The sequence below is a fragment of the Pinus tabuliformis genome, chromosome 1_2, assembly GCF_031772625.1.
Source record: "Pinus tabuliformis cultivar Carrire ecotype Pingquan chromosome 1_2, CPIR1, whole genome shotgun sequence".
In the NCBI taxonomy this organism is placed as follows: Eukaryota; Viridiplantae; Streptophyta; class Pinopsida; order Pinales; family Pinaceae; genus Pinus; species Pinus tabuliformis.
Window position 1 is genome coordinate 380,658,579 of NC_142298.1, and position 12,763 is coordinate 380,671,341.

The 12,763-nt window shown below is 35.2% G+C and overlaps 1 protein-coding gene across 1 annotated transcript in view; it reads right to left on the minus strand.

Moving 5' to 3' along the window:
- LOC149205963 (ferric reduction oxidase 6-like) overlaps positions 1–11,044 on the minus strand; it is a 251,167-nt gene extending 240,123 nt beyond the window's left edge. The window contains exons 1-3 of the mRNA XM_089395232.1: positions 10,401–11,044; positions 10,002–10,092; positions 9,176–9,373 (exon numbers count right to left, since the gene is read on the minus strand). Of these exons, the coding sequence (XP_089251358.1) occupies positions 9,176–9,373; positions 10,002–10,092; positions 10,401–10,638 (527 nt within the window). The 5' untranslated portion in view covers positions 10,639–11,044. The remainder of the gene's footprint in view (positions 1–9,175; positions 9,374–10,001; positions 10,093–10,400) is intronic.
- Positions 11,045–12,763: the final 1,719 nt, after the last annotated feature.

Consider the following 12,763-nt stretch of genomic DNA (forward strand, 5'->3'; position numbering starts at 1 on the left):
AGATGCCACACTGCACGGAAAATATACCTCCTTTGCCCGAATATGTGTAGAAATGGACCTTTCTGGAGCTATGCTGAATGAAATCATTCTATAAGTATATGATGAAGAATGCAGGCGGTGGACTACGAGCATGTCCCTTTCAAATGTCGCAAATGCCATGAACATGGGCACCTCTTCAGAGACTGCCCTTTAAACAAAATGGAGAGCAGTATTAAAGCCACCTCAGGCAAAGATACTGAAGGCTTTACCAAAGTGGGAGGTAGAGGGAAAGGAGGGAGAAAGAAATAGAAAAAAATCAATGAGGAAAAGCAGCCAAGTCATAATAGATTCAAGATATTAGAAGAAGAAGATGGGAATAATGAAGCGAACCAGGTACTGGAGGACAGTCCCACAGAGAAGGAAAAGGATGACAACATGGAGGATAGACCTGAAAATAGCCAACAAAAGGAGGATCTGCCAAGCACTATGGAACTTGACAGGGACCATGAGATGACCCCAAGCGAAGTGGGGACGGAGGATCATGAGCTGTAGGAAATTCTTGAAAGGGAGAATCTTGATCTAGAAAAGTTTCTGAAGCAAGGAACTGCCAAAGGGGTGGATTCACTACCTTAAGAGGAGTTTAACAGAGTACAACAACTCTTCCTCTGGAGATCTCAAGAAAAGGGTTTTGGGGTCAAAAGAAACCATGATAGTCAGGACAACGGAGGAGTAAAAACGATGGAGGCAACATTGGGACAAGCTCCCAAGAACCCAGGTAGGAAACGAGGAAGAAAAAGATAGAATTAGTTGTTGATAAAGTGTGGAAAACTCATGATCGACTCAGGTAAGATGAAATACCTTACCAGTTACTCATTTACAAATATTTCTTAGTGAAGCTCACAACAAGGAATATTAGGGGTCTAGGAAGTAAAAGGAAACAAAGAAATCCCAACAATAGAATGAAAGAAGAAAAACCAGATATGGTGTTTATCCAGGAAACAAAATGTTCAATAGAGAAAATAAGAGAGATACATAGCAAATGGCTTATTAAGTATGAATATCTAGAAGTTAAAGCAGACAACACAGCAGGAGGAATTCTCACACTTTGGAACCCCCAGAAACTTGGAATCCTAGATGTTGAAGCATCCAGGAACTACCTATCAATGGTTATCCAACCTTTAGGTGATAAGGAAGTTTATTTGATTACAAATGTCTATGGTCCACAAAAACTTGAGGACAAACTCAGGTTTCTAACCTCATTGGAGGAGCTAAGAGAAAGACATCCGGTCATCCCCTGGATTCTGGGAGGGGACTTTAATATGATCAGATCTCTCTCAGAAAAAAACAGTGGGACCAGATCACTAGGCAGAGATTCCATAGCATTTTAGAACTTCATAAACAACATGAGGCTAGTGGATACAGAGACAAGAAATGGTACCTTCACCTGGAATAATAAGAGGGGAGGGGCTTCTTAAGTTGCCTCTAAACTAGATAGATTCATTATCTCTGAGGACCTCATCCTCATAGGCCTTGACTTGTCGGCTTTAATCCTCCCTTTTGGAGGCTCGAATCACTAGACTATTCAACTGGAAGCTTCCTTTATAGGCACTCTGAGAAACAGAGCTGTCAGATTTGAAAACATTTGGCTTACCCATCCTGACTTCATCATCAATATTGAAAAATGGTGGATAGAAGATATGAACGTTCAAGGAACTAAAAAGTTCCTTCTGCATCAAAGATTGAAACACATCAAACTCAGGCTTAAAGATTGGAATAAGAATGAGTTTGGCAATATCTTCGAAGCCAAAAAAGCAGTGGAACAGAAACTACAGGAAATTAACCAGGTCCTCATCATAGATGGATTCATCGAGGAAAGTAAAATACAAGTTGACTCTCTTCAACAGGACTGGGAAGGCTTGTGTAAGCAAGAGGAGATCTTCTAGAGACAGAAATCGAGGGTACAATGGATAAAAGGAGAAAGAAATATAAGGTTTTTTCACAAGTCTAACATGGATAATAGGTCTCATAATAGGATTTCAAAACTCAAAGATCCTCAAGGAAAACAGCTCAATACCCACAAAGAAATAGAATATTCTCTAGTACAACATTTCCAAAGCATAACAGAGGAGCCTCTCGTAGACATATCACAATTCATTAATGACTTCACAAAGCACATTCCTAAACTTGTGACTAGAGAAGACAATTACAATCTTAACAGGCCAGTGACTGAAGAGGAGGTCAGCGAAGTCATCAAAGAGATGAAAAATGGGAAAGCTCCAGGCCCGGATGGTTTCAATGTCGACTTCTTCAAAGCATGTTGGGAAATATTCAAGCAAGATATCCTCGATGTGGTGGAGGACTCGAGGAAAAACAAAACTATCTTGAAGGCGCTCAATGCATCTTTTATATCTTTGATTTCAAAGCAAGAAAACACTGTGACTCTAGACAGATTTAGACCCATAGGATTATGCAATGTGGTGTACAAAATTATTTCCAAAATAATTACAAACAGGCTTAAGCCCATTCTTCCAACTCTTGTGTCTAAGGAGCAAACTGGATATGTGGAAGGAAGGCAAATTCTAAATAACATCATTCAAGCTCACGAGGTAGTACACTCTATCAAGAGCAATAAGTAGGCAGGTATGATCATACAACTTGACCTAGCGAAGGCTTATAATAAGCTAAGCTGGGCATACATCAGGGAGGTTCTAATAGAATATGGCTTTGATCATAACTGGATAAGATGGGTAATGGCCCTTGTTACCACCTCTAGTTTCTCAATCTTGCTTAATGGCTCACCTTCCAAAACCTTTAAGCCTTCGAGAGGACTCAGACAAGGAGATCCGCTCTCCCCCTTCCTCTTTATTCTCATGATGGAAGGTTTAGGCAATGCGATCAAATCTACCAAAGCAGAAGGCAAAATCCAGGGTCTTAAACTCACCCTGAATGGGGATGCCTTGACTCACCAACAATTTGTGGACGACACCATGCTGCAGGGTACACCCACGGTCAAGGAAGCTCTAGCCTTCAAGCAAATCCTAAATGACTTTGCTATGGCTGCAGGTACAGAGGTAAGCCTCACCAAATCAAAGATTTTGTTTTTTAATACTAACATTGCTATTCAGAGAAACCTCACCAGAATTCTAGGTTTTCAAAGAGATCAGCTACCCTCCAAATATTTGGGAATACCTCTTACAGACAAACCCCTAAGCAAGGTAGTTTGGGAGCTAGTTACTAACAAACTCCTGGACAAATTCCGGAAATGGACAAACAGGTCTTTGAATTTAGCAGGACGGCTAGTGCTTACAAAAGTTGTCCTTCAAACTGTCCCCATCTTCATGTTTTTAGCCCTTCCAGCTCCTAAAGGAGTTATGCAACACATCAGAAATATCCAAAGAGATTTTCTTTGGGGCAAAGGGGAAGAGAAAAAGAAATGGGCTTTGGTTGCTTGGGAAAAGATCTGTAAACCTAAGACACATGGAGGTTTGGGACTTGATGACCCTGAAACCCTAAGCAAAGTTTTGGGGGCTAAACTTTGGTGGAGATGGCTAAAGGAATTGGGTTCCCCTTGGGCCAAGGTATGGAAACAGAAATATGCAAATAATTGGCAAGAAAGGGAGCACATTCGAATGTCTGGGCTTATCAAAGGCTCCCACATTTGGAACAAAGCTTGGGAGAATAGAGCCATTGTTCAGAAACACAGTTTCTGGGAGATCAGAGATGGAAACCTAGCTTGGTTTTGGGAGGAAAATTGGCAACAGGAACCTAACCTGTTAAGAGAAGAATTTGCCAATCTCAAGAATGATACTGACTATAAAAGTTTACTCAGGGTAAAGGACTTTTGGGATCAGGGCAAAAGCGAAGGAAAATGGAGAATATGGAAGAACCTGATATATAGTGATGACTCCCCTTTGAAGGCCCAGGTAGAAGCTCTTGCAGTTATCTTGGAACAAAGAAAGATTCTGACATCAACATCTTCAGACCAACTGAGATGGGGAAAAATGATGAAGGCAACTTCAACCTCAAAGAATCCAAGCGAATGACCCTAGGACTTGACTTTCCAAACCTTGATAAGGTATGGAAGGACCTATGGCAGAACCAAAACTGGATTAAAATCAAACTGTTCATGTGGTTGGTGCAACATAAAAAAATTTTGACTTGGGAGAACCTTCGAAAAAGAGGTGTAGCTGGACCATCCAGATGCCAGCTATGTGAATTACAAGAAGAAACAATGGAACACCTACTTAACCTCTACCCATTCTCCTCCGCCTTGTGGAATTGGGTGGCTTCAATCTTTAGACAAACGGACAGGGACATTGGTAGCATAACCATCACTTTGAGGAATTGGAGGAGAAACTTCTCTGAAAATGAAATAATCAACAAAGCTTAGGCTATGGTTCCAGGCTTTCTAATCTAGGATGTATGGAAAGAGTGCAACAATAGGATCTTCAAGAACATAATTGATTCATCCCAAAGCATCATGTCTCATATCATAAGACAGCTCCAAGAGACTGTAGGAACCCTTCTAAAGAAATCCCCTGAGAACCTACCACAAGACCAGGATGCGCAGATACTTTTTCATTTGGGACTTCAGGGGCTTTTCCTCCAGGGCATAAACAAGACTGTAAATCATATAGCATCTGATAAGGAGTTCTGCCAACATCCCCCTCATGGTTTTATGAAATGCAATATAGATGGAGCCTCTAAAGGAAACCTTGGTATGGCTGGTTATGGCGAAGTAATAAGAGATGAAAGGGGTTTCATAAAAGCCATCTTCCATAGTCATTTGGGGAAGGCCACAAATAATATGGCAGAGCTCATGGCCCTTGAGCAATGCCTAGAAATCTTGATGGAGTCAAATTTACATAATACCATCATTGAAGCTGATTCTGAATTGATAATCAATTCGGTCAGGAAAATATGCAATGGCTCATCACTAGAAAAAGTGTCGAAACACTGGCAGTTATTGCAGGTCTATCAACGAATTCAATCCCACCTGCAAACCATGAGAACCCTTAGTTTTGTTCATGTGCGTAGAACAGCCAACAGGTTAGCGGATATTTTGGCAAACGAAGGAGTACTCTGTTCCAAAAGCAATAAAAGATATGACTGGATGGTGACTCCCCAAGGACGATTGCAGGAAGACTGTCACAGACAGGCGACCTTAGACAGGGAGTACTTTCAGAGCATGAGAAATAACCAGAGTGAAGACTGATGGAGACAGAAGAGTTTTGGTCAACACGGGGAAGTAGCATATGGTGAAAGTGCGAGTAGGTTGACAGGCACCAGACTAAAGTTTGCCTTTGGTTTTCGGGCGGGAAACTGCTCCCTGAACTCTATAATCCTATGGTTTTCGGGCGGGAAACTTCATATAGGTTAAGTCTTGAATGGACCTGAAATACTTTGAATGTGGCCTATTAACTCTTTGGGCCCGTTTGCTTTGTTAAGTTGTGGGCAAGTTGACGAGATCGTAGTCATCCTATGTATTTCGGGTGGTTAACTGCAAGACCATTAATTTTCCAAACAGACCCGAAATTCTTTTAGGCGGTGTCTTATTTATGCTTCGGGTCCGTAAAGGCAGTTATCTTACGGGCTAGTTGCACAGACCTTTTTGGATCTCTTGCATCCGGTGGATTTCGGGCGGTTAAACTGCTCGTTGGATATCTCTCCAATCGGACCCGAAATACTTTAGAGAGATGGCACAATTTTCTTTTCAGGTCCGTTTGAACGGATAAAGGGTAAGCATGGTGGCAACCTGATATCGCCTCTTGACCATTGGATCTTTGACGGATGATCGCACGGTCTTCGGGATTTCAAGTTCTACGGAGGTTATGAGTGGTTACTTGACATTGTTTTGTGGGCCTTCGGCACGGTGGGCCCCGTCAACAAAGGCTTTTTTGTGGCTCAGCTGTGAGGATAGAAGGTTTCTTTTTCACCGGTTGTCCCGGTTGACGCCTTTAGGGCGGTTTGTGTCCCTTAGTTTCTCAGCACGCTTGGATAAGCGGTTGTGTGGGCTACTGCTCCTTTGCAGCTAGTGTTGCTTAATGTAAATTATGTACTTTTTTACAGATTAATAGAAGGTCCTACTCTCACTTAAAAAAAATAAAAAAAATAAAAAAATTTAGATTAAATTGTGATTCCCATACCTGTAAATAAATGTTCATGAGAAATGAAAAATTTAATATTGTTACTCAATACATTTAATTACACTATATATTTAATGAGGGGTTTTTTTGTTTATTTTGTTTTATTATTTTTTATTTTCCTTTATTTTTTATAATTTTAATGTATTTTTTTATTTTTTAATAGTTTTTAATAATTGATTTTTTTTTTAATAATAAATTATAATTTAGATGAAATTGTTATTTTAATTTTGAAAAAAAAAATGTGATTTCATTAATGTTAAGTTTTTTTTAATAGTAAATTTAAATTTCTTATTAAACATTATAAGATTATTAAATTATGATTAGAAAGGAAAATAAAAACAATAAAACACTTTTTTTAAGCAAGAGAAAAACCAAGCATGGTTTAACTAATACATAATTTTTTTTATTTTATATTTTCAATTAATTTTACTTAGAATTGATAGACATTTTTTGAAATGTAAGTTTAAAATCTATATATTTTGAAAAACACATTTTAAAATATAAAAAATTATAAATTTTTGAAAAAAAAATTATTAAATAAATTAAAAAAAAAAATTATCAACCAAAAATAAAAAAACTTTCATTAGTTAAACGGTTTCCATTGAAAAAACCAAAAACTAAAAAAAAAAAATATTATCAAATTACTTACCATAGTTTATTAAGTTTATAGTAGTGTATTTCATAATTTGGAATAAGCTTCTATAATTTTAATTTAATTATCAATATTTTTAATAATAGCCACAAATCAAGATTGAGATTTATGTCAAAAATAGTGAGGTCTTGCTTTTTTAATTAAATTTATTTTAAAAATTATTTCATAAACATATGTGTGAGATGAAAATAAGTTATGGATTTTGGACATGTGAAATTAATCACTCTCGCCCTTGCTTTCACTGGATCTATTGTCCTTTGATTAACATCCACTTAATAATTATTCACTCTGTAATAATTACTAATAATTACACTGTCGTGTTTATTTTATAATACTGTTTCCGGAATTTAAATTTAATTATTGATAGTTATTAGGTGGATGGTAGGAATTTAATCTTCATAAAATGTTTTAGAAGTATGCATAAATCTAAGATGAATATTTATTCCTAACACAGTTATGTCATTTTTGTGTTTTCAATTAAATTAATTAATTAAGAAAATGTCATTTGAAGTGGGTTATAGTTTTTTAGGCATGTAATATTGGTAAGTTATAGTATTGTCACAAAGCCTATTTACAAATTAAGAATCCCTATAATAACATGAGAGTCAATTTCATAATTAAACATATTGTTCCATATACTTTTAAATATATATGTGTTTAACATGTATATTAATTATTTTTATAGTTGATATTAATAATAATTTAAAATAAAATTATTATTTAATTAACTTTAATAATTTTTTAAATTTTAACAAATTAAATATATCATAAAATAACTTTTTTATTTATTATTATGAATTAATATTTATCAACTATTTAATTTATATAATTAAATTAAATTAAATTAAAATTTTAAAAATTTTATTCCAAAATACCATCTAAATCCAACCAAAAACACATACTCACACTGAAAACCGCATCTCAACCAATAACTTTCTATTGATCGATACGACCACACGTATTAAAAGATCCGAAAGAACTTCCATTGAACAATATGACAACGCGTCGCACAACTACTCTTCCAAACCATCCTTCCACCTCAGATTGGCAACATAAAATAATGAATCATATTCTTCAAAATCAAAATCCAACATCTGACTTTACTTCGTTGCAACATCTACTCTGAACAGTCGGACCTCCTTCAATTTCATGGCAAGACAGCTTCTGAAGGCGACCGGGCATATTTTGGCATGACCTGGGACCTGGTGTCTCACTTTATTGTATAAACTTTAATAATGGCTTTTAAATGGGTTGAAAATAATCAATTTGTTAAGCCGTAGTCTAACTAGCTGGAGAAATTGCCTGGAAAATTATGGAAATTCCAGTTATATTTAGAGAAAATCCGGCAAGGATTTTTGTAAATTCAAGTTATAGTTGTTAAACTTCAAATTTTAGGTGTCTTAGATGTTTTTGATAGTGTTGAATCCATTTCCACCATCAAAAACACGCTTCAAACACTGTTTCTATAAGATTTTTTGAAATTTTTTTGCCCAAATTCCGACCACTTTTAGCGGTCCGAACAATTCCTCCGCCTCTGTAAACAACTCCATTTGTTAATAGTCATAAACGTATAAGGTTGTATATTTGATAAGTTAATAATTTAAAAACAAATATATACCACTTGCCAATGTTTATCATCCAATTTGTTAATACACATAAATGTACGGAGCTGTATATATGTACTGTTGGATTTTGACATATTAATGATCTAAGAGCAGACATGCATGCATTCATTTATACCCCATTGGCAAACTAGTTATTTGTTGCCTTCAAAATTTAAAATTTATGGATATGTGGCGAGGGTTGAGGACAAAAAGTCTTGTGTGGTTAGCGTTGAGGAAAATTTTTAGAAATTTAATGCATAGACTATTCTTACCTTATCCAGAAAAACGTTTTTTAAGAAGAGGTATACAGGGCTCAATTGTAAGCCTAAGATACAGAGTCAACACCTTTCAAGAAGTATGCAGGGCTCAAATCCAAACCTAAGTTACAGAGTCATAGCTATGTTTATTTTTTTGCAGATTTTCTGAATAGGAAGTCTCTGCTACAAAGTTAAACTTTGTAGCTGGGTCATTCTGCAATCAAGGTAAGCTCAAACCAGAGCTATCCTATCGCTGCTATTTTGATTTTTGTTTGGGTAACTTATCATACCATCAAAATTAAGTAGATTAAGCCAAAAAAAATATTAATCCAATGTAAAATTGTGATTCCGATACCTGTAAATTGTGATTTTAGATTAATTCTGGGGTTTTAATTCTACAGTTGGCTAATACAATAGTTAATCTCTGAGTTCAAATTACCAAAAAAAATTCAAAAGCAAAGCAGCTGTACTACGATAAATACTAGTGCTATGCACGCCGATTTCCAAGTTATGTAAAGGGAAAAACAGCTGAGGTACCTCTTTTCATATGAAGGCAAAGGTATCCGGCCAATCGCTGTATTGTCGCTGATTATAAATGCAGCCATTGTTGCCACTATGTATATGACAGTCAGTACTATCACAACTAGTTCGGCTGCAGAAACCACCCCAAAAGGTCCATCTACAAGTACTGGAAGTGTCCATGAACGAATTCGGGGGTACTCAGAATTCTTTTTCCTGAAGTTTTAACAACATTCCCAACCAAACAATCAAATTCATCAAGAACAGGCAAAATTAGATTCATGAATGTATCAAACAAAACTCCCAAGCACAATTGTGCTAATATGCATCTTATTTTAGGCTGGAGAATGAGAGATCCATTGCACTATTCCTTAAATTTACTTTTAAGTTTTAACATATTCATGGTGTCTAGTTGAGTTCTGTTCTCCAAAGATTGTTTTTCTCAGGAGAGTCTTGATTAGAGCTAGTGGTGAATGGTTTTTGCTAAATTTTTCAATGGAAAATTTAGAGAGCTAAATTCAGTTATTTGATTTTTTTTCAAAAAGTATTGCTAATTCAAAAATAATATTCTAGTCTATGGGTGTAGCTAAATACAGGATTGGCATGTTAAGAAGTGTTATATAAACAATGAAATTCAAGATTCAAATCTTTAAAGTTCAAACTCTAACCAAAAAAATAATATTCCTCTTATAACAGAAATGTTTTCCAACCAAACCAGAATAAGTAAAATTCTCCAAAGTTTCCACTTAAACTTTTCCCAATTCCTTAAACTTTTCTCAATTTGGACATAAAAACTTTATCTCTATTTGGACATAAAAACTTTAAAAGAGGCCAGAAAACAAACTTGTTAGCTTCCTTCGGAGAAATCTCAATGTATAGAATCCCCAAGAATGCTATAACTATAATTGGAACGGCGTATATAAGTAATGTACTCCCTGTAACAGCAGACAACGAATATAAGAGTTCTAAAAAATCAATCTTAATATACAGAGCGCCTCTCATTTTACCAAATTACTTGCAGAAACATTTTGTCAAACCTTCCCTGAGTATTATCAGAAAATTTCAGATAAGCCAGAAATAACTACCATTAAATCCAAGACAAAATATTCTTATTTCTTTCTTATTGATCAACTGTGATACCAAAAATCTATGAAATTTCAACCTGGAATTTCAAAATAAATGCTGAAACCTATGAACACACATTTGATTATGATGTTCAGAATCATAGAAAATGGATGGTTACCTGCATATCCGAAGAATGAGCCGCCCGTCATGTCGAACCAATTGTTGAGGAATTCAAGATAGAAGTTGAAAGGAAACAAAACTATCTGGCAAATCAACAGAATGAAGACCGCCCACATTGCTATAAACAGAGCCCATCGGAGTATGACTGTCAGAGTGCTCCTCAATGAACCATAAGCTGTGGTAGCTGCTGGATTAATCAATGGCTGCTCCAGTGTGCGCCTGTAACTACTCTCCATGTTTAACGCAAAGGGATTGCAGGCTCATGCACTAAATTCTAGTGCTGCTGCTGAAAGCTTTACAGATTTTTTAGTTAGGTAGCAGGAATGAAATGCATGCTATGGACTTGCAGTCCTTTATCCCTGGCAAAAGGTCTTTATAAGGAAAATTTGAGGGGGTTTGGCACTGAGTGAAGTTATCCTGTTTCAAGTCGAAGCAAACATTTGAGAAATGTGAATCAAAACGCACCCTCGCTGCAGTTGAGCAAATAAAATTCATTGCAAAATGTGATTCAAAATGGTCATTTTTGGGTTACGTTCACGGCAATCCGAGCAAACAAAAATTTACGGTTTACATAAATTCAATTTGTTTCGGGTTTTTTATCAATTGAATTGAGCAACTCAACTCTTTAATCAACAAAATTTTATGATTTGGATTTATCTCATACAGCGTTTGTTTTTCTGGGATAAATTAGGAAAGCTATAAAATCAGAATGAGCGTTTGTTTTTCTGGGATAAATTAGGAAAGCTATAAAATCAGAATGAGGATGGAATTGTCTTCTTGGGCCAGCTCATCATCAATTTGATGGGAAAAGAATTGAATTGCAAAAAGCTAAAAACAAAAAACTAATGGTGTCATAAATTACTTTTAGCCTAGTAAACCTTAAAATATCATTTTAATTATCAAATGGTTAAGTCTTCTAATGTGTAAGTGTATGTTAAATTAATACAAAAGTAAATAAATTCATTTCGAATTTTAAATTATTAAAATTATATATATTAAAAAAAATCACATCATTCATGTTGCGAACATGTTAAAGTATTATTATAATGTTTAGTATTTATTTAATTTTGTATTTATAAACATGTTAAAAGTATTATTATAATGTTTAGTATTTTTTTAATTTTGCATTTATAAAGTGTTTAGAAGGATTAAATTTCTTAAAGCATAATTTTTTTTAAGTGTAAAATTTGAAAAAAAGTTTATACCTCAAGAGATTTGATCATTTTAGGCACTTGTTAGACACTAAGTTAAGATAGATTTACACTAGTTTAATATAGCATTGAAAAAATCATGGGTTGTGAAAATCTAGAGCCCAAAAATGGCCAATGTAAACTAGCTTGATGATCTCAATTTTAAGTGCACCTAGAGCAATATGATCTCAATTTTAAATTTTTAAGTGCACCCGGTATTAATATTTATAAGCATTAGTTTGTTATATATATTTATTTTTAATCATTTTTATTTTAAAATATTTCAGGTTTTAGATTTCTATAGTTTGTTGTAATAAATTTTTAGGATACATCCAATCCATATTGACTTGAAAATCAACACGTGCAACTAAGGTTCATCATCATGATTCATCACATCAATTGTTTTTTACGATGAACTATAGTGGGTGGTTCTAAACACGATGAATATTGGAAAAGATATCTTTAAACAGTATGGATCACAAAAGGCTTTGCTTGGTAAGCACAACTACTATAATAATAATAACATATTATTAAAAAACCATATACTGAGTGGACTAAAGGTTATGCAATGAAATGATGTTTTAATGTCCACGAGACTAAAAATAGTCTATGGGACTATTAGTTCCCAATTTTTTGTCTTTTGCAATTCAATCATTTTCTTATTCAAATTGATGATAAGCTGGCCCAACTTTCCAACAATCCCCTCATTGAAAAGACAATGCCAAGAAACTGATGCTAGCATATTCCCATAACTTTCTCTGATGTCTTTGAATGCATCACATTCCAAAATGAAATGTTTTTCTGATTCCACTGCCCCAGACGTGAAAAATGTACACACCCGTTCTTCCCAAGCTTCTTTAGACCTTTTCCACTGTCATGTTTCACACCGATGTTGATGCGAGTTGGTTCTTAATTGAGCAAAAAGAACCTTTTCTCTCCACGGAATGTTAGCTCCAATGAACTCTTTTTGTTGTAGATCACATGTAGGGTTGAATTCCTCAATGTAGTACTTCTTCTTCATACCCAACTCTTTTCCCCATACTCGTTTACGAAACTTCTCCATAACAAAATCCTTTAGCTACTTGCTATTTGTGGGACAAGTATTGAGGTAGATATCCATTTTTGCATCCATGTGTAGTTTTGTTTCATCCATGTTTTCTTTCTTTTGCTC